Genomic DNA, 22,507 nt, shown 5'->3' with positions numbered 1-22,507 from the left:
CCCGGCCAGTCTTTTGGGTGGTGAGGGGATGGGCGTTTGGAATTTGGAGGGGGTGTGTTTGTGTTTCCTTTAACCTGTGATCCAAGATCACTGCTTTTCTGTTGGCAGCATCTTTATTAAATGTAAAAAGTCAATTCTTTGCGGCAGCTATCTCAACTTCCCTGCAAAGGGCTGTGTAGGCTGTAGTTAATAAAAGAAGAGGAAAGAATATATTACAGAGAGCATTTAAAGATTTTCTTTAAAGATGTTAATGTCACAGAAGTTTATGTACTCAAGTAAACAATACTTTCACTGGCAAGGCTGAAGAATGTACTCTTTCACTTCAAAGCTGCTGGTCTACTTAGAAACCAAAAATGTGTTATCTAAGGATTGCGTAGGAAAACAGGAACTGTTCCATAGCACAGGATACTGAATCAGTTGGCAGTATGTCCTGTGTGTTGCAAGGATCTATACCAGCTGTTTCTGAGGAAATCATAGGACACTTAAATAGAAAATGATGAAATACCTTTGGAGACATACAGAGCAGAGTTGTGACAGGAGGCCAGTAGGTCAGGCTTATTATGAACCATAACTTTTCTAGGTGAAACAGCTGTAAGCAGAGCTGGATCATTAGAATCAAACTTTCAGATATCTCTCCTTAGGCACCATGTTATACCTTGTTTTAACTTTTGGATGTCTACTATCTGCAGTGTGTTTGATCTTTAACGTTACAGCCTACGGGAATGTGGCACTGAAGAAACCATTACCTGTGTAACCAGGAGAACAGACCTTTTTATCGCTCTTAATAGCATTAAGACCACTTTTCTTAAGAGTCTTTGTGTTACGTCTTGGTCTCTCAATCTCTGTCACATACATATTCTGTCACATACGCACTTCTGACAGTGCGTAATAGCTGTCTCCTCTTTGTTGGTTTTTTTTTTTGTTTTTGTTTTTGGTTTTTTTTTTTAGTGAAACTTAATTACTTTACATAATGCCATAGATATAAGCTTAGAAGCATTAAAAATTGAAAAAGCATCACATTCTTTTCCATCATCACTGCTTTCATGGGATTGTGACAGATCTTTCAATGAGAGGAGCATTATTTTGTTTGCTTAGTGCCAGCACTTGAACTAGAAAAGTGGAGTTCACTAGAGGAAGGAGTAAACTAGTGTTAAGACCTTTTGAGAATCTCTTGCCTTTACAGTCAAGTCTGGATGTACTAGGTATAAAGAAAGTGTAGAAAGTTTGCACTGCTTTGAACTATACTAGACCTGCAAGGGAATGTAAAAGTCCAGGTATGAGAGGAGCTCAGGAAGCAGATGCTCCCTTGTGTCCCGAGTAGCTATGAATGTAAGGTCCACTCAACAGCTGGGTGATAGGGAGCTATTGTGATTTCCTATTTGAGAGCTGCCTTTGGAGTGCTGCTTTCCTTTTGCTCTCTGGAACGCGTCATGTTTGTTGCTAGTCAAATGGAATATGTGGTGTGATGTTTAAGAACAAAAGGACAGCAAGCACACTTGGCTCTTACTGGGAAGAACAAGTTTATGCAAAGAGTAAAGTCAGAAGAAAAACATCTTCAGCCTTTTGATTGTAAGATACTGGGAAAACACTTTGGCATGATCACAGGTAAGGCATCTTTACTCTTACTATACAAGTGTACAGTATAGTAAGAGTATAGCTCTTTCCAAGTAACAAATACTTGGCTCCTCATCTGTTCAGTGCAATATGTCCTATGTTATTTGCATAGAATCATAGAATGGTTAGGGTTGGAAGGGACCTTTAAAGGTCATCTACTCCAGTGCCCCTGCAAGGAGCAGGGATATCTCCAACCAGATCAGGTTGCTCATCCAACCTGGCCTTGAATGTTTCCAGGGCTGGGGCATCCACCACCTCTCTAGGCAACCTGGTACAATGCCTCACCACCCTCATTGTAAAAAGTTTCTTCCTTATATGCAATCTGAATCTACTCTTTTTTAGTTTAAAACCATTGCTCCTTGTCCTGTCAGTAAAGTCCCTATTGAATGGTGTGGTGGGTTGATGCTGGCTGGATGCCAGGTGCACACCAAAGCTGCTCTGTCACCCTCCTTTCTCAGCTGGACAGGGGAGAGAAAACACAATGAAAGGCTCATGGGTTGAGATGTGAACAGGGAGAGAGAACTCACCAGTCACCATCATGGGCAAAACAGACTCGACTCAGGGAAATTAATTTATTGCCAGTTGAATCAGAACAGGGTAATGGGAAATAAAAGCTAAATCTTAAAACACCTTCCCTCCACTCCTCCCTTCCTAGGCTTAACTTCATTCATGATTTCTCTACCTCCTCCTCCCCCTGAGCAGTGCAGGGGGACAAGGAATGGGGGTTGCAGTCAGTCCATCACACGTCTCTCCCGCTCCTTCCTCTTCAGGAGCAGAACTCCTCACACTCTTCCCCTGCTCCGGTGTGGGGTCCCTCCCACAGCAGACAGTTCTCCATGAAATGCTCCAACATGAGTCCTTCCCATGGGCTGCAGTTCTTAAAACTGCTCCAGTGTGGGTCCCTTCCACGAGGTGCAGCCCTTCAGGAACAGACTGCTCCAGCCTGGGTCCCCTTCAGGGCCCTGCCAGCAAACCTGCTCCAGCATGGGTTCCTCTCTCCACAGGTCCTGCCAGGAGCCTCCTCCAGCACAGGCTTCCCACTGGGCCACAGCCTCCTTCAGGCATCCACCTGCCCCGGCGTGGGGCCCTCTGTGGGCTGCAGGTGGATCTCTGCTCCTCCGTGGACCTCCATGGGCTGCAGGGGAACAGCCTGCCAGCCATGGCCTCTGCAGAGGCATCTAACACCATTGCTGATGGGCTCGGCCTTGGCCTGTGGTGGGTCCATCTTGGAGCTGGCTGGCATTGGCTCTATCAGACATGGGGGAAGCTTCCAGCAGCTTCTCGCAGAAGCCACCCCTGTAGTGCCCCCACTACCACAACCTTGCCCTGCAAACCCAATACAAAAGGCCGGTGTAAGGTCTTCCCAGAGCCTCCTCTTCTCCAGGCTGAACAGCCCCAACTCTCTCAGCCTGTCCTCACAGGAGAGGTGCTCCAGCCCTTTGACAAACAGCTGAAATGAAAGGTAATTGTAGACAGCAATTTCTAGCAGATAAGGACAGTAAATATCAGGGACAGTAATGATAGTCACTCCTCATTCTTCATCAGTTTGAGTTTAAACTTGAGAGTCAGAAACAGAGAAGCCAAAAGGCAACAGTATTTTCAGACATTTTGTGTTGCGTTTTTGTGGGCCATCTGCCACAGCCAATCCGAGATGCATTAAAAATCATAATGGGGGAAAAAAAAGATGGTTTTTGTGTGACAAATGTGGTTTTGTTTAGTGAGGGGGGGCCTAAGGTGGTAGCTTCTGTAGGAAACTGCTAGAAGTCGCTCCTCTTTGTTCAGTGGACTCGGCCGGGCCTAGGGCAGACCCACTGCTGGCCAAGGCCGAGCCGATTGGTAGCAGAATGTTCTGTGATAGCACCTCTGCGATAACGTATTTAAGAAGGGGAAAACAGAAAAAAAAAAAAAGAGAGAAGATGTGAAGCAGCTGAGCTGGGGCAGAGGCGCAGAGAGGGAGGCGCAGGCCTCATGGGCCTTGCAGGCCTCACCCTCTGGCCTCTCGCTGGGCAGCCGACTGGGCCCAACTCGACCCGGCTGCAAGATGTGGAGAGGAGATGAGATGGATGATGTGAAGAGATCCTAAGAGTTGTCTGCCAGCCTGTTGTGAAGAACTTTTCTTGTGAGAGGAACAGCTGCAGATGCCAAGGTCAGTTCAGAAGGAGGGGGAGGAGTAATGCGGCTCCTGGCCAAGATTCCCTTGCAGCCTGTGGTGATGATCATGGTGGAGCAGGTTGTCCCTCTGCAGCCCATGGAGGTCCATGGAAGGGCAGAGATCCACTTGGAGCCTGTGAAGGACCCCACACTGAGGGAGGTGGATGCCTGAAGGTGGCTGTGGCCTGTGGAGGGCCCGCTGGGACAGCTGTTCTGGACAGACTACACCCTGTGGAAGAGATGACCCACGCCAGAGCAGTTGCATGAAGGACTGTGGCATATGGGTGGGACCCCACAATGGAGCAGGTGAGGAATGTGAGGAGTTCTTCTCCCAACCATGAAGCAGCGGCGTGAAACAACGCATGATGAACTGACCGCAACCCCCATTCCCTCTTCCCCCCTGTGCCGCTCGGGAGGGGAAGGTGGTAGAGATAATGTTAAGCTCAGGAAGAGGTAGGGGTGGAGGGAGGTTATCTTGTTCTCTGTCCCATTATCCTGCTAGCTTTAGTAATAAATGAATAGTTTTTCCCAAGTCGAGTCTGTTTTGCCCGTAATGGTAACTTTAAGGATTTTCTCCCTGTCCTTATCTCAAACCTCGAGCCGTTTTCTTATATTATCTCCCCCTATTCTCTTGGAGGGTGGGGGGAGTGAGAGAGAGACTGCGTAGTCTGGTCCTGATCGAGGCTGAACTACAACACAAATGACACATACCAAAAAAAAAAATTTCATACTTGTGGGGTTTTTTTTAATTTGAAAAAAAACCCATTTGTCCTTAAACCAAGGATAACAACTCTTTTACAGAATACTGATTGAATATTTTCATGGTTTCAAAATTCAGCATTGTCAGTCAGCAGAGAGAAGTCCTTTTTTTTTTTTTCCCAAAACTGTTAAATTTTGCATCCAAATTCTATGGAAAACATACTTTACAAAACCTACAATCTCTTACAAATTGTACAAGCTAATGAAAAAATGTCAGTTCCCCTTCATCTCCCTTCTCAATTTCCTAGATGTCAGCACTTGATATGAACTTGCTATTTATGCATCTTCAATTTATTGACTGCTCTCATTGTATACACCAGCTCAGCTCTCCCAGGGGCTTGTGATGTAGCTTTCTTCTCAGTGAGCTAGCAAAGGGCTAGTGAGCAAGTTGCTTGCCTTTCCCCTGAATCCTGTGTCATGTAAGGGAACCGATACAGTACATCGCAGGTGGTCTCTGGTGTCTGAAGAGCTGAATAAAGTACTTCTTATTTGGCATCATGTGAGAAAGCAGAACTGTTACAAGACCTTTTTGAATGGCAGCAGCTGTTTCATTTGTATGGCACAGCATTAACTTCTCTCTATTTTCCTCCGTGGTATTTATCTACAACTGGTTATTTTTAAACCTGCGGTGCTGAGTGCTGGGTTTAAGCTTGCTTCCTGAGATGTGAGACTCCCTTAAGTGTCCTTCAGTTCTTGCATTTTTCTGTTTTTGTCTAAATCTCCTGGGTTTCCACCGCTGGCCTTGGTAATTCAGGAGGACCTTTCCGGAGTCTTGTGCCATGGCCAGCTCCTCATTAACTGAAAAATAAACAAGACTAAATTCCATAAGAATGCACTAATTTGCAGTGGTGAATTTTTATAAAGAAAAGGAGCTGGCAGATATTAGCAAGAACTAATGCTATTAAATGGAAGGTGCCTAAGTAGCAGTTTGCTGATGCTCCTACAATAAAGTCTTCCAAGTGTGAGACTGTGCCTACGCCCAGTGAAGCACTGACGCAAACTCCGTTGACACCAACAGAAATACTCTGTTCTCATTTGCCTCCACCAGCTTTCAGTCAGGATAAAATCCTACAAGGGGAGCAGTTGGCTTGTTCTGACAGTTTGTGGGCTGGTTTACAGTAACAGCGCTATGATAGCCTCAGACTGACTGATCCTCCCAATGGTACAATGCCTGTGGTACAAAAAGAACATAAAAATGAGTTATCTGTGCCCCCATAACCTGGCATCTTCAGAACAGGACAGTGCCATCAGAGGCTCAGAGAATATTTGGAGTGGGATGGGGAAACAGAGAAAAGAAAAAAAAAAAAAAAAAAAAAGCAAAAAAAAAAGCAGTTAGCATAAAACACTTGGTCACTGAACATTAACTTCCCTTGTCATCACTACTTGTTCAGGGGAAAGGTATGCTGTTTTGTTTGTTTAGTTGAGTTTTATTTTTAAGGAGTCTTAAAGGGATGATACTAAGGTAGGTTTTCATATATTTACATCTTTCTCTTGCTGCATGGAGAAAAATGAAATGCTTATTTGACAATGAAAGAAGGCAGCCTTGCTTTTAGTAATGCAAGTTTGATTTTTTTTTTTTTTTTTTTTTTAAGAGATCGAAAGAAATAGGCGCCTAAAGCCTGCTGAATTTCTGAGGTTTTGTCAGAGGGGCAGTGTTGGCATTCAAGTGAGTCTGCTGTCAGGCTTAGCTGTGGTTAGCTGTTTTGCTCACCTGATGGTCTTAAGCTGAAGCTGGTTCCCCTTGCCTGTACAGGGAGAGCTGCTCGGGATGATTTGCATGAGCTGGCTGGAGGCCTAAGCAACAGGTTGGACTCTGGCAGTCTCTGATCAAGCAAAAGAAGAGCTTGGAGGCAGAGCTGAGGCTGCAATGCCCGAAGTATTAAGTAGGCAGGAATTCACCTCACATCCCCTTGAGAATTCCAGACAGAACACCTGTGATCTGCAAACTGAGCATCTCCTTCCCTGAGGCATTGAACAGCCAGGTGATTCCCTTCAAGCATCCTTCTCAGTTATGAAAGGGAGAGGTACAGAAGCAATACTCCTTTGGCAAATTACTCTGCCAACTACTTCATTCACTTCTCTCTGAAAGCCTTGATTGCTAATCTCACCATATTTAGGAAACCGTTACTTAAAATCACTGCAAATCCAAAGCTAAAAATTGTGTGCTTTAAAGGAAGCAGGATGTAACATCTGGTTCTGCATATTATTTCCAGACCTGCAGAAAGTGCTGTGGTAGAGGACGTGGGCACTGCAAAAGAGGGCAGGCCTGTTTGGTTCAGCACCTGATCATACAGCATGGATGCAAACATCTGTGGGGTTTTCCAGATGGACTTTTTTGGCTTAAGGAAAGTATTGTCTGAGCCTCGACTAAATACTGAACTGATGGGATCCACAACCCATCTGCTTTTCCTGTTTTGCTTGATCCTAGTCAGAACAGAAAAGCAAGAGCATCACCAGGTAAAAATGAGTTGTTATTATTACTAGTAGTAGTATTTCATAATAACTAATGTCTAACTGCTGCAGATAGACACAGAGGTGATTATTTGCTGAAAGGAGAACCCCCCTGCTTTTATCCAAAATGTAATGCAATAATTTTGTTAGCTTCCATTCTGGTTTTCCCAAGACAACCTTTTACAAGAAAGAGCTCTCAATACTTAGCCTTCCTATTCCCTCATAGATATTGAATCATACGATGTTTTGGCACCACACCATGTTTTTGTTGTTGTCGTTTGTTAGTGTGTGAAAAACTGTCAGTGGTTATAAATTATCATTAGAACAAGGTTGAAGGCAGAACTAGGTTCACCATGTGGAACAGGCTTCCCTAGTTGATTAATTCAGCATCTAAAAAGCACATTTTGATCAGGAAATGTTTGAGTTTTAGCAGCCTGAAGGTAACTTGTGGGGTATGCTTGTATGCAAACATACAAGCATACACCCTTCTTCTCTGTTAAAGCCTCGGGTCTGGAGATGTTATACAAAATAGGAAGTGAATCCATTCTACACATCTGGGTACGTGTGGCCTTTCTTACTTTTAGAACTGTGTTAAATTGCCCAGTTTCCAGAATTTCAGAAGGCTGCAGGATAGAGCAAGCTTAATGAATGTACAAATTACAGTGCTTCATCTGGCATCCAGGTAAGGGTTCTTCCCTAGCCTTGCACTGGTGAGTAAATCTAGTCGCCTGCTGTTGGGCTGATGCACCTTGGGCCAGGTCGGCGTGAGTATATCAGCTTATCTGCAGGACCCTGTGGCGCCGGGAAGCCTAAAATGAGAGCAGCGCACATGTGAATCTGCTGCTGGGACACAAACCTGGAAGGCACAAAGATCATCCCATTAAAAGTGGGTGGTCTGACATACAGGGGTTTCCCTTCTAAAAGATACTCCCTGCCTGCCACACTTGCAACCCAGTGTCTTTTCTGTGCAGGACCAGCCAGGCTCTGTCAGCAGCCTGGGTTTTGCAGCACCCAGGTGCATTGCACTAACTGCATTTACTTGGGTAGGGAAGTTTCTTGTTCGGGTTTTACTCTGAAGATAGATTTCTGAAGTGAATAGAAGCTGATTTTAAAATAGCGAGGGCAACATGGCAAATGTGCATTTAGGTATAAAGTAAAAGCAAAAACGTGCCTTTGAAAGAACAAAGATGTGTATTCGATAACCAACCACTTATAGGGTGTAACTGCAGTTACCTGTCTCACTGAAGACTTGCATGATGAAAGTACAGAGAAAAATGATCTGTACTTTAGCCACCCTATTCTTTCTCTCCATTTTTATTGCCTTTTCTATAGTGTAGAATAGTAAAATCTTCTATAGTATTGTGTGTAAAACTATGGAATTTTAAGTGAGGGTTCAATCCAAGTTCTAAACAAATTACTGTAACATTTTCCAAATAGAAAATGGTCTAAAATGCAGTAGAGCTTCAGAAAATTGTTTATTATCATAGTTCTCCTCAGTTTAGTTAATGATACAAGCCTAACCTGTTGTATGAGAAGGTTAGACTGCCTACCCGGTCATGGCCCCCAAGCCCTGGCTCACCTTCTAACAGCTGGATCCTGAAGTAGGCAATTAGCAGCAGCAGGAGCAGAGCGACGGGCATAAAGATCCCAGCAAAGAGGATCCAGCCAGGCAGCTCCCTCACAAACACCGAAAGTATGTAACTTGCGCTCATTTTCCTCTGCAGCAGCGGTGCTGAGCAAGATCCCTCAGATCTCCAAGTGTGGACCTTATTTATCCTGCTTTCTTCCTTTTTTTCCCGTGCATCCACATTCTGCCCTTTGCTCAGGCTATTATCACTTTTTGGACTTTGGTTTGTTTGTGTAGGCCTGTGATTCCCAGTAGAACTGGAGTTCGCTTGCGAAGTTACTCAACCACGAAGTTTAAAAGTGCCTACTGAAGCAATGCAGGGCTTTGGAACCTTTGGATATGTTGGGCTGGGCAGGGCTCAATGTGTCAGGCTGCTGTCTTTAGAGCAATATGGGTTCTGTCATCTGCTAATGTTGTACAGGCCGTTCTGAATAATAAGCATCCTCTTCCTAGCTATATTGTTAATTTTACAATAGATGCAAAATGCTCACTCAGGGTGAAGACCCTATTACACATACAAGTTAAACCACACAGACATCCGTGGCATCTCTGCTCCGAATAATTTTCAGGCTCTGAAAATTCAGACAAGCAAGCAGCTTTAGATTGTTTCAGACTGAGGCAAGCAGCAAGTGACCAAGTGGATGCTGTACCAACAATATTTTTTTTCCAAAGAGCAACTGCAGAACAGTGAAATTCAGGAAGGTCTGGTTTTTTAACAAAGTTGAAAATATGTGGTCTTTGGGGACAGATGTGCCAAAGAATTCAGGAGCCTTTTAAACTTTCAAATAAGTGGCTTTGGGATGTTCAGTGTGTTTTCTCATCTGGTCAACAGCTTATGACAGAACTGTATCTAGGATACATTGATTGGTTTAAAAAGAAGATTAGGCATTTTATAGCCCTTTTCCTACACCTTCAGGTTTCAAAAAGTATCTGGTCAGTAGACTTGACATCTTGGGAGTTATGCTGCATTCACATTGCATTGACTTCACTTAGGGGCAACGCAGAATCTCACTCTTTGACCTACCAGTGTGCTTGAATTCCAGCAGAGACATGCTTCAGGTTGCTGGAAACCAGGTTAGTCTACCTGAACGTTCAGTCTTTGACTTATCAAATCTGATGCCCGGTGATGGTATCAGGTAACATTAAACATTGTGGATTTGTAGCTTCAGCAGCTTGTTCTGACATGGACAAGAAATTTGGCTCATTTCCTGTGCATTTGACAAATGGTTAGGATTTTATTTGTCTAATATCTATGAAATCTAAAATTGGATGATGAACTTGAAGTGAAAACTACCATTTTTAGGTCTCTCTAGGCATCCAGAAAGGATGTACTACAAGATTTGTTTGACTAATTGGGTAGGTGGGTAGGCTGGAGCTAATGGGAAATGCAGTAGATTTGTAGATTTGGGGGGGAAAGAGGTATTTCTATGTTCACCTTGTTTTCTTCACCTACTGTATTCAAAAGGCAAACAAACTCTCTGAATTATTTTAAGTTTGTAATTTTATTTGAACTGTAGCATATTTGGCATGAGATCCTCCCTTTGTGACAAGAAGTGATGAAGAATATTATGTTTGCAGGCAAACTGGTTTTGTTAATCACCTGCTATTGTGATTGATAGAACAAATGGAGTGTGCCTTACTTCTTGCTTATGTTTGTCTTTGACTTCTAAACATTACGTCTCATTCTGCCTTTTCCCACTAGATGTTTGACCTCGTTCATAAAGCGCTTTATGTTCTACAGATGAAAAGCATGAATTAAAAGCCAGGTGGTGAAGATATTAATATTATTATAGGCCCATCTGTTGCCAGATAATTCCTTCCTTGCATATATACCTGTCAGCTGTGATCAATAAATTCCTAAAGCTTTTTTTTTTTTTAAATATAAAAAGTTAATTCAGATTCTTTTTTTAGGCTGTCATGAATGTTAGTGTTCTGGTCTGCAAAACAGTCACAATGTTTTGATGAACTCTCTTCTGGAACCTTTTCAAAATTCCTTCCTAACTGATGTTCTTTAAAAAAAAAAAAATCCTTGAGCAATTGGAAAGCTCAGCCTGTGAGAGTAAAGTCTGTGACCAAATTCCAAGCGCTGTGACATTACAAAATGAGAGAGGAGAGTGTTTCTCTTTGATACATGTGCCTAGCTGATGATGATGGTAATGGGAACTAATACCTGCATACAAGGGCAAAACAGTCACTTGGATTTTTTAAATTGGTTTTCCTTGTGCGCTTGAGATATTAGTTCTTTCTGTCAAATGTGAGTCAGGGGAGAGGATGAAGTACGTAGCTGCCTTGCTTGTCACACCAGACTGTCATGGGGCCGGACAGCTGATGGACACCAAGCTGACAGCTTGGAAGTGGTGCATTTCTGCCCAGGAAGAACAAGAAAATTCTCCAGCCTCCACATTTGTACAATCTCCTTGTGAAATGTCAGGTGTCAGCTCTGATCACAGCACGTACAGTAGGAACAAAACTTGCCTAATGGCTGTTCATTGTGACAGACATGTAAAGCAGGTTTCTGTGTTGAAGCAGGACAAATGCAGGTGGAAACAAGGTTAAACATATTTTTACCGTGAGGCCAGCTCATTTCCTATCCGGGCTGGCTGGGATGGCGGGGGGGGTGTGTAAAGCCAAGGGGAGTTCCACTGCCACGCGGGCAGTGGCGTTGCCTCACGTGGCTTTGCTGTGCGATGACATCTACCACCGTCAATAGAAAACTGGGAAATTTGGGCCAGGCATGGATTAGTAACACAGGAACATATGGTTTCCTGGATGATCTGTGAAGCTTGGGTGTATCTGGGAAAACAGATGGATTCACGAGCTTTGTGAAAATATCACTGGCTTTTCACGTGTCAGAAGGAAGCAACTGATTGCTCATCACCCCCCCAGTGCGCTGGCTCCAAGGTACGGGACAGACCTGCCAAAAGCTCACTTTCTGGCTTTTAGGATATTTGGCCATTTCAAAATGTTCCTTCTGGCTAGAAACTTAATTTCTTTTGAAATTTAAATAACGTTAATTTCAGAATAACTGAAACTCTTATTTCAGCTGTATCATTTTGATTATTTACATAAAATATGAACACAAATGAATTCACACAAACTTTAAATGACTTCTATTTCCAAAACCTGCCAACTAACATTAGAAATGATGAACATCACGCCTACCTTGTTAGAAGGAATTCCTTTAACTCCTTGTCTTTGTGTGTGTATATGTGGTAAGCCAAGCAACACATTTTTGTTGACTATTTTTATTCAATCACAGTTTCCAAAGGAAAACTTTCTCTTAAAATTTCTAGATGGCTTTACTAGGAAATATGAAAAGGCAAAGAAATGCCTGTTGGAGCTGAGGGGAAGGGAGCAAGATCTGCCTGTGAAGGCTCAACGACAGTAAGCAAAGTTTAGTGTAAAACCCCAGTTATTGCAGTTGTTTGAGAGCTGTCATCAAGACGTACCTAAAGGCAAAGTGCCAAGGTGCATAGCAGCTGAACTGATGGAGCTGAGGTTGCTCTTTCTCAGGGAAAACACTGAAAAGGTTGTTATGAGACCAAAACTTTTTTTTTAAAAAAACCTTGTATTTCTGTAATTATGGTGGAAAGAGGCAGCGACGATTCAATCCAGGCTCAGTAAGGGCAGAGCATTCCAGTGCAGACTCCTGTTGCTCCCTGAGCCAGGGTCGAAAACGACCCCACAGGATGGATAATGCCACAGGTGTCCCCTGGCCCAGGAGGGATGTTGGTAAGCTGAGTCCACTGCTCAGGAGACACATTTTGAATGGAAAAAGGGCTTTAGTTTCCAGAGCTATCAAGCTAAAAGGCCTCTTGAAAAGTGTAATAATTTTATTAAATTTAAATGCTAAATGAGCATTTAGATCTCCTCTTTCTCCTGGATCTCCTTGCTGGAACACTCGTATCCTTTATTTTCCTGTTCAGCCTAAATTAAATACAGATCACTAGATCACGTAGTTTGATATCTTTATTATTACAGGCAATTTTATTTCCTTACATATCCTTTGTAGAGTCCAATAAATTGTTTAAGGCTTGTTTTCTCAAAAAGCATCTAGCTTATCATACTGTAAAACGCTTGCTGCTTCTAGCCACTCGTTCTGCTTGCCTCTTCCTCAGTGGCTTAAGGAGACTTTGGGGACCTGGTATGTTTTTCCTTGTCAAAGTACTTATGCCTTCAAGTGTCATTTCTCAATTTCTTTTCTGTTAAACTGTTCACACTGGTCTTCAAATTCCTTATAGTAGAAATTTTTTTTTTTTTTTTTGCCCATACTTGAAGCATCCTTGCAGGCTTTCTTTTTGTTCTCCAGTTTTTAAAGATCCTTTTTGAAATGTGGGCATACCAGAGGCTGCAATCTTAACAGTGTCACTTGTGAAACACCTTTAGATCTTTATTTGTGTTTTTATTCCCACTTGCTCCTCTGTGGGTATTTCTTGAGCCAGTACGGTGGCAGTGAACAGAAACCAACCTTGGGAGAGGGATACAATCACACTCGTTGGGAAAAAAAGCTATGGGAGTGAGAAGAGAAGCTTTAAGATACAAGACATTGTTAGCAGAATTTGCGGCTTGTTTCAACAGAATTTCGCAAAAAAAAACCTAGTTACTGGCCTTGTAGATAAGAAGGTTGCTGGAGTTGTTATGCCTGTAATAGTAGAGGAATGCTGTAGTGGAAAATTACTAGAAAGTAGTGAAACTTAGTTTTGCTTAGCAATCATGAATATGTATAATGTGTGATCAGTGATTTTATTAGGTAAGCTTGTATGTGGCATAACTGTTGACTGGACAAGAATGAAGAAAGGTAAAGTTAAGAAGAGAAACGTATAAAAACCCACTTGTAACAATGTCCTGGTTTTGGCAGGGATGGAGTTAATTTTTCCTCTCAGTAGCTGGTATGTTTTGGATTTTGTGTGTGAAGAATGTTCATAAACACCCTGATGATACCAGTTGTTGTGAATGAGACCAAGGACACCGTCCTGCTTTCCAAGTCTCGCTAATTTGCAGATGCAGGAAGCTGGGAGAAAGACAGACAGAATAATTGATCCAAACCGGCCAAAGAGAGTATTCCATGCCATAAACGTCATGCTCAGTATATAAGTGGGGGCACGCGAGGGTGGGTATCTGCCTTCCTGGCATCCATCCTTCCTGCTTGTTTTTTTGCTGGCATCGTTCCCCCTACCTTGCTGGCTCCCTTTTGCTCCTTTGCTTGCTGCTCGGTTTTGTTTTCCGTGATCGCTGCTCGGGACGGGCTGTATCGGTCATTGGGACATCGGGTGGTGAGAAAACACATATTGTTCACTTTGTATATTTTTAATATCCTTATATTCTGTTATTATTGTAGTTTTCCCTTTTATTTTAGTAAATTGTCTTCATCTCAACCCAATGAGTTGAGTTCTCCTTCCTTCCCAATTCTCTCCCCCATCCCCCTGGGGAGGGGGAGAGTGAGCGAGAAACTGTGTGGTGATTCGGGCTAAACCATCACAAACAATAAACAGGGTCTCACTTACTCCAGAAGTCGAGTCCGTGTGTCAATACACCACACTCCTCTGCTGTTTACTCATCACAAGGGCTCATCAGCCATGGTTATGAGAGCATTTGGAGGCACTTGCTGCCTTGCGTACCTGCTCTGGGTCTCAGTCGCCTTCAGGATCGTGGTTTCCCAGGACAATCATTAGGGATGACCTGTTAATCATGTTTCTAGATCTAAAACTTTGTTTTGGAAATGTTGCAATGCTTTTTCTTGTAATAAACCCAGCTTCTCACAAATGATTTGGATCACGCAGCCTAACTGCTGTGTTCTCCTTATTACTTACCATCAAGCCTTTGATCATCTGCACATTTTAGGAGTAGTGACTTTATATCAACTTCTACTTTTTGGTTGTTTTTTTTTCCTCCTACTTTGTCTATTTTCTACTTTGTTGCTTTTCTAGTACAAGCATTTGTGTCTTTGCATAGTATATAGCTTCAAGTTATCGATCTAGCCGAAAAGCTGCATAAGCTGTTTCTTAAGAGGCTTTGAGGGAAAGGTATTAACTAGAATATTTTTAAACCAGATCTGTTTTCTCATTGAGTTTATTGTGTGGGCATCTGCAAGGGGACGTGGCACAGCCTGTAAGATGTACAGAGGTGGTGATGAGTGGCCGTTTAGGAAGGAGCCCCTTCCCTAGAGCAAGGCAGCGGGTGGAAATGGCTCGGCTGCCAAACGCCTATCGCCTCTCCAGAAGCACCGCATGCAGCGACTACCCCGCGGAGATGACTTTTAAGATCCCTGCAGCAATTCCTAATTCGTTACTCGTGTGTTTTATTGATACAGAAAAGTGATTACTTTTTAATGAGCACATTGTGTGTTACTAATTCAAATGCCTTAGGACATCTAAGTGTATTGAAGCTGTGCTTGCCTTTATCAAGCAAACTTGTAATCTCATTAACAAAGTAACAGCTATTTTGCATAAACCATGCTAAGTAGCTTATTTATATTCCAATTCTCTATCTGTTTGAACAATCTTTGCATTCTTCCTGCCCTGCATTTTTCTTACCTATAACTAGGCCAGATCATTCGAGCGTTGGCACGAAAACAATGGGTTTCTAGTCTCCTGGATATTATGCTTAAGATTTATGAAAAATTAGCATCAGTGAAATAAAAACCTGCTTGGCCAACTTCTAGCCCTCTTCCAGGCTTCTTGATTTTCAAAGTGTTTCTGTTTAGCACAGGTTATTTAAATTTCTGCCTTGTTATTAATCACTTGTACAGGCCAATATTAATCTACCCCTGTAAAAGCATCTGACAGCGACACCTGTGGCTGAGCCTTCTTTCCGAGTACAAACCAAAATATTTATTGAGCAGCAGTACTTCCCATAGATTATTATTAAAACCATCTAGTTATGGGCTGCTGTGAACATCTCTCTTGCTTCCAGTATAATTTTAAAAGATTAAAAAAACCTTCTAATTGTTCCTAGTCCTTTAACCGCAGCATTTTCCATGGTGAAAGGAGCTGACAGTGTCCATTTTCTCTATTCATGGCTTCAGACATGTTGATTGCAATCCCATTCTTTTATTTTCTTGCCTTTTTTTCCCAAGAAAATAATCTTGTGGAATCACAATGTTTGTCTTCCCTAATAACTCCTAGCCAACTGCAAAAAAAGGTAAGAGGCATAGAAAACTCAAAGCAAGGTACTTATCAGTACTGTGAAAATTAGTGGCTCAGCAGAAGGAAAAATGCAATTAGGGCCCAAACAGAGGGGAAGGAGAGCAGAGCTCAGCTCCCACATGTTCAACTTGGGAGCAGGACACCAGCTACTGCCTCCGTACCTGCCGGCCACACCACGCCAGCACGTGGAGCTGCTCACCCCGTACCAGTATCACAAAGGGCACGTGCCCAACAATGAAACTATTAGAATGGCAAGGGGTCTCGTAGCAAAGGGTACAAGCTCATAGAAAACCAGGCTTTGCTACTTCTGCTGCTTGTGGGAGAAAATTATTTCTAGCTGCTGCCTTTCCCAGTCAACAAATAGGGAATTTTTTTCCAAAGTCGTGCTTGTCCTTGCCTGGAAATATGACCTTACAGAGAGTCAGTAAATGTTTCTTTAAGAGCTCTTCTTTGTGTTTCTGTTAAATACAAATTTATTAAGAATGTTGGATGTTTTATTAAGTTTGTAAATATTTATTCTTTTTCATCAAGCAATTTTGCTAACAATTTTGGAAATAGGTTATCTTCTAAGATCCATTTTAGTGTGTGTGTGTGTGTGTGTAGGCTGTTGTTAGAGTTGCCCACTGTTCACCTGTATCTTGTAAGACTGGTTGCCAATCACTGCTCTGTAAACAGCTGCTCTTCATCAGTCCCAGCACAGGGATTATTTCACCTGTGCCGGGCATAACCCAGTCCTACAGGGTCCCCCCCTACAGCTGAGTCCCATTTCTGTTAGAAGATCATAGATCTTTAGAAACTGTGTGATGAATGCTCTCTGCAGGAGACTTCAAGCAGCAGTGTATTCAATGGAAGGGTATTTTTATCTTTTTAAATAAACACTGCAAAACAAACCCAATCTCTTTACATCTCAGCTCTTGGGCGGCTCACAGCTGCCTCCCGGTGTGCTTTTCTCCTTGATTAGTAAAGAGGAAATCAATGTAGCATTTAGACCAGAGTAGATAAGTGAGTGGTGAAAAACTGTGCTGCCCCGATATCCCAGAAAGGCAGAGCAAGGCTGAACTGGAAACAGTTGTGCGGTGGTAGCACGGTGCTGTCTTTCTGTCTTACCCATGACCTATGGCCCCGGCTAGGATGGCAGTTTGCTATATTAGCATTGGCTCCCTGACAGGTCATTTTTCACCTAGCAACAAACAAAGCAACAAGCTTGACGAGATGTCCATCTAGAAACTGGGACAGATTCAAATTCATCTGGTGCCCCAATTTGTAACTGATCCTAAAACCGCTGTGTAAAGGTCCATATCAGTGATGAGGGCAATTGCAAAAAATAAACTGTTCTTTTTTTTTTTTTTTTTTTTCAGCTGGCCCCATTTAAAATGTGTTATGCTGTTTATCGCCTGTTGGTTAGCTAATACTTGTTGATATTACTTTGCAACACCACTGCCTCTGTAGCGGTGTTACCCCACCACACCTCAGACAGTTTTGGGTCACTGTACAGCTGGAGTGCAACGCACGTTTTCTCTTCCCCACAATAAAAGAGAATGGAGAGAAGGCTACAGGGGCAAGATATACAGTTGTGCCCTGCTAACTCCAGAGGCTGAACTGGATGTGGCCCAACCGGGAAGGTCAAACACTCCGCCTGCACCTCTCCTCGGGCAGCCTGACCCCAGCTAACCCAGTGTGGGGCTGAGCTGGTGTGGTGACACCTGACTGGGGCAGCCACAGCAGGGAGGGCGAGGAAGGCTGCCCAGCGCCACAGGTTGGTTTGACCGCTGTGCACAAGCTGCACTGGGTGGCACTAGTGCAAAAGCCACTTTTTTTTTTCAGTTGCTGAATGTTCACAGATGCCTAGCTGTATCAGAGTTGAGGCACGGCTCTGCAAAGAAAGTGGCATCTTCCAAATCAGAGTGCTTTTTGAGATGTGCTAGCTATTGGTGCTTACTTGTGTGCCACTAAAGTGACTTGAGCCATGATGCCTCTGTTGCTTTTCAGGACAGCTGAGAATTTTGCAGTATCTCAGTTTCAAGGTCCTTATTAGACATAAACGAAAAAAAAGCTCGTTTTCATAGACATAGAGATCTAGAAAATTCTGATCCACACTAACAGTGTCTGTGTCACCTTTGGCAGTAACCTACATCACTTAACGTTATTCACTAAAGGTGTGGCAGACATTTCATGTGTGAGATTCCCTCATTGCGGGCCGCACCGTGATCCTACCCGTTGCACGGGTCACCTGCCCGCAGGCTGCCATCTCCCCAGAGAAAGGAGAGCTCCCCTTTCCACCCGAACACCGGGGGGACAAGCTGCTGGTTAAACGGGAGTGAGCTACAGTTTCATCAGAAACTCCTTCAGCTGAGGCCTGATGTGACCCCGGGTGAAAGTAATTTACAGTGAAATGCACAGTAGGGTAGGTAAGTTGGTAACGCTGGAGAGCTGCGTGTCTGTGTGCACAGCTACCTCCTCTGTCACAGCGTCTGCAAGGAAATAAGATCTCTCTGTGAGAGAAATTTTCTGCCTATCTACTATTGCTAGCAAAAGCTATTTAACACATTTTGTCAGTTATCTGGTACTCGATTAATGTGACACAAAATAAAATGGCATGAGCACATATCATTCTCTGTTATTCATTCCTGGCAAATGCTAATTAATTTGTCATTCCACTTTCCATGCTGTACACTTACACAGTAATGAGTTGTAGCCATCTGCTGGCACAAAATTATCCTTTTTCTTTTTTTTTTTTCCTCTCCCCACAAAGGAGAAAAGCAGACAGCCCTTCATGTTTTTCCTTATATTGTAACATATCCAGAAAACCTTATGCTTAACCCTGACACTGGTGTCAACAAATGCTAATTTACACATGCACCTATGTAAGAGCAAGGAAAGCATTTTTAACCCTACATTGTTCAATGATTTAAAATAGTTACTGTGAATGTTTTGCCTTGGGGAGCTTCATGGAGTGTGTTAAGAGAGCAACATCTGCATTTTTTCCCTGGATGAGGAATGCACTCTAAGGTCTTTTACTCATTGCAGTGATGAGGTACATACAGCCTGTCCTCCTCAGAAAACTGCCCTATGCGCAGGCGGCTCCTGTAGCATGAATGTTAAAGCAGGTAGAGCCATGGCAGTGGGATAAAGGAGCTGCAAACTGACAAAACAGAAAGAAAGGGAAATAATTGAGACATTTCGTGTTTGCAAAAGGCATAGCTGCTTTGAGGATCTGTTGCCCCAATCTGATGACTTTTCAGGTTCTGGCCCTATTTATATGGAAAATGCTGATAAGCCCTGTAAGAGCCAAGGACTATAACAGCAAATATGTCTGTAACGGGGTGCAAGACTGTAGCTGATTTGTAGAGGTACTTCAAGACACTGATTGAATAGTTGATCCTGAAGGATGAGAGTGAGGGGAAATGAGATCTCTTTTAGTTTAAATTGCAATGAAATACTTAATGACTCAGGACTAGGGGATGGTGAGGACATAGCTTTCTGTCTTGTAAAATCTGGAGGTCATAAATGCTCTTTTTTTCTTCTCTTTTTAATGTTAATTATAGACTAGAACTAAGCAATAACCTAGTGATGATATAAGCATTCATTTGTGATGAAATGGTGAGGCATTTGGGGTTGTCTATAGGGCTTCAGAACCTACTGTGAAAAAAACTTCTGTTGAATTGCAGTTGGCTTTGGCAAATTGACATTTTCCTTAAAATAATAATTTGACTAAAAAAACTGCACTCCACTCAGTCTTAGTCCCTCTTCATTCCCTTCATGACCTCTTACTGTTAACAAGCCAGATGCTCAGAGGCACTGACTTGCAGGTCAAGCAGAAGCCATAAACACTGTTCATACGAAGTTTTGCCAGATTTGTAAGAGAATATGTCCCTTTGCAGAAGCCACGCTGGCTCTTCCAAATCAGGTTGTATTTATCCAGGAATTGGGTAATCCTGTGCTTTTCTTCCTTTATTAGTGATTCTACTAATTTGCCTAATACAGACATCAGCTTTACTAGTTCTTTTATGCTGGAGTTCGCAAGGTCTCTCTTAAACCTCAGTGTCTTTTTTGCACCATCAAGCCCTGAGATACTAAGGCAGTTTTAAAAAGTTACCCATCACTGTTGGTACCTCACCTACTTCATCCTTGATTTCTCTTAGAACTTCTAAGGGAATAACAAGGATGTGTTAGTGTTCATTTTCAGTTTGTTCAGCAGCTTCTTCAGCAGCCACTTAAATATTTCAGATATTTGCTGCTCCCTTATTCTCCACCAAGGAGAATCTCTCCATCTCTCTTCAGCATGGGAGTCTCCCCAGTTTCTTCCAGAGTGGATACTTACAGAAGAAATTCATTTATCTTCCCTGTAGCAGCTTGGCCAAGGTGCTGCCCTCGTAGAGATGTCTGATTTTTATTTAATATTTACCTTAAGTACTTTAACACCTCGGAGGAGCAGAAGTCACAAATGTCAAGAAGATCAAACAAAAAAGATGGGCAGGAAGAGCTGTGGATGTATGTAATGTACTAAATGCACTGAGGACTCTAACTCACAGTGTGCTGCAGAGCAAACTTTGTTTCATATGGATTGAAAAGGGTATGAACGCAGAGTAGCACGCTGGCTGCTCAGTGGGTAAGTGCTCCCAGGCAGATTCTTTCCTGCCCTGTCAATATGTGGTGGCTAATCACTCTCCTGGTGAGCATATGCCTGGGTAGTCATCAAAGGGTAGCTGTGCATTCATAGCCAGTCTACCTCCTGACGTATTTTTCGTGTATGTATGTGTGCGCATGCGTGGATCCGAAGACTATGATTTATCAGTCGTGACTGTCTGGGCAGTTTTATTGTTTACAGCAACAGAAACAACATGACATTTACAGAGCTACCATCATCTATAATTATTGTTGCAGCATGTGTCTGCTCTGGTGGACTGAAAGGCTAGAGATAAATTAGTGAAAATACACATTTTTTAAAGTTTTCTGATTCATTTTCTTCCCCCATAAGCTATACAGATGTCTCTCCCACACACTAGGTCTTCCATTCCTGCTGTTTTTATCTCAGTAGCATTATCTGTTTTCACTTGTAGTTAGTCGTGTGAGAGCAACCTGCTGATTTTTCAATGGCTTCCAACAGCATTTATTATCTAGCACTTTTCTTCAATCAGTGGATTGCAGAAGCACAGTGCACTCAGGGATACTTAGATAATGGGTTACAATCAACAACATTACAGAGATGTGTTCTCCTGTCTTTCTGTAGTGCTTATTTATGCATTTGGCAGAGAGGCATAATACCAACATTTGGAGTTGTAATGGGGCTTTCTGTCTAAGGGTCCCCAAGCGCTATGCAAAGCCCTGAGAGATTCACTCTCTTAGATCTGCTGGGGACTTCACCGCCTCCTGGGAACACTGGGATTAGCGATTCCTATTTCACAGCCACAAAACTAGGATTTTACCTTGTCTTAACAAATGCATAGTAAGAAAATAGCTTCTTTATCTTCTAAGCATTTCCTGAGGTTCCCTTGGTGGAGGATGCACAGGACAGCCGTAGCTGGCAGATTTCTCTGGAGCTGGCTGGATGCAGAGATGAATCTCATTTAATCAGAGTGGCAGACTAACAGTGTATCGTTATTTGGTCATACCCAAAGAGCTAAGGAACATCTCCCATGTCACAAATCAGTGTGGAAAAGGCAGGATGGCACATTAACAGAAGATAACAGGGGCTTTCTCTGGGCTCTGAGCACAAGGGAAGGCAATGCCTGAAGTTTAATGTGTTGGTCTGAGTAAGAAAGAAGCAAAAGCAGAAGACAGAAGATAATCCAGGGAGATGGAGTAGAAGTCTTGGTGCCTCAGGCCTGAGAGAAATTGTGTTAATGGCACTGTTGGCTACTGAGAATTTGCAAAAGCAAAGAAATGTTCTCCTATTGTTTGATTACTAAACAAAGTCATATTCCTCAGAAATAAACACATGCCTCTCCCCAGTTCACTTCTCTAAATAATAATGTAGGTTGGATGTGTTCGCTACCAGCTGAAGTGGAAAGGAGGCAAAAGAATGGCTCCTATAACCTCCTGTGGTAAAAGAGAGTGAGGATAACATCAAGCTAATTCTGTGCTCACTGGAAGTAATAAAACTAAGTTTAAACACCATCAGCCAAAATTACAAGGACTTAATTGCAAAAGCAAATCTTAAGTGCTCAACTTACTACTCTGGACATAATTTGACTTTACTGGGAGAAGTAATATTAAAAATAATGCTAGTGAACTACTCTATCTCCCATACTAGCAGTATTCCAGTACAATTTAGGGAAATTTCCTTAAATACCAAGTCTTCTGTCACTGATTGTGTTTAATGAAACCAAGTTCACATCCTCAGGCTAAAAAAAGACTTAATTGAAGTAATTTGCTGTACCTTTGTAAAAGTTCACTGTGTATTGAGAAGCTCTCAGGCTAGACGCGTACCTTATCAGAAAATCTACTCAGAAAAGTTAGACTTATTTTAAAACAGTCTCACAAGGTGATCCTACGACCTTCTTGGTGGCTTCTTGTCTCAGAGAATATGCAATACTCTTTTCTGTTTATAAATCCATTATTTGTGCTGAAGTGAAGAGGAAGGATTCCTTCTCCTATTGCAGCAACCATTTTATGTAGGTAACTGCTGAATAGAGGCTGAGATGGACAGTCAGTTTCTCTGGTAACCATTTGGAGGTCTGCTCTTTTTACTTGGTGAATTATTATTTTTCTCTACCTAAAAACGTTTCTTCCTTTAACTCCTTCCCCACCTCCCAAGGCC

The 22,507-nt window shown here is 42.7% G+C and overlaps 1 protein-coding gene across 1 annotated transcript; it reads right to left on the bottom strand.

The window, feature by feature from the left end:
* Positions 1-4,611: 4,611 nt before the first annotated feature.
* Positions 4,612-8,746, bottom strand: SMLR1 (small leucine rich protein 1). The gene is made up of 2 exons (XM_010123466.2): positions 8,555-8,746; positions 4,612-5,322 (listed from the first exon to the last, which is right to left on the bottom strand). The coding sequence occupies exons 1-2, from the start codon at positions 8,685-8,687 to the stop codon at positions 5,126-5,128; spliced, it is 330 nt and encodes a 109-aa protein (XP_010121768.2). The 5' UTR covers positions 8,688-8,746; the 3' UTR covers positions 4,612-5,125.
* Between the last annotated feature and the right edge of the window lie 13,761 nt (positions 8,747-22,507).

This window comes from Chlamydotis macqueenii, chromosome 3, assembly GCF_036417535.1.
Source record: "Chlamydotis macqueenii isolate bChlMac1 chromosome 3, bChlMac1.mat, whole genome shotgun sequence".
Taxonomy (NCBI): domain Eukaryota; kingdom Metazoa; phylum Chordata; class Aves; order Otidiformes; family Otididae; genus Chlamydotis; species Chlamydotis macqueenii.
The sequence above is the reverse complement of the archived record's forward strand: the minus strand, read 5'-3'. Positions and strand labels throughout refer to the sequence as shown.

What these genes read in the sequence shown, in the direction of transcription:
- SMLR1 (XM_010123466.2), bottom strand. Translation starts at nt 8,687, where the DNA reads ATGAGCGCAAGTTACATACTTTCGGTGTTTGTGAGGGAGCTGCCTGGC. An exon ending in CAGGATCCAGCTGTTAGAAG is followed by an intron (nt 5,323 to 8,554) that starts GTGAGCCAGGGC and finishes TTTATTTTTCAG; the next exon opens with TTAATGAGGAGCTGGCCATG.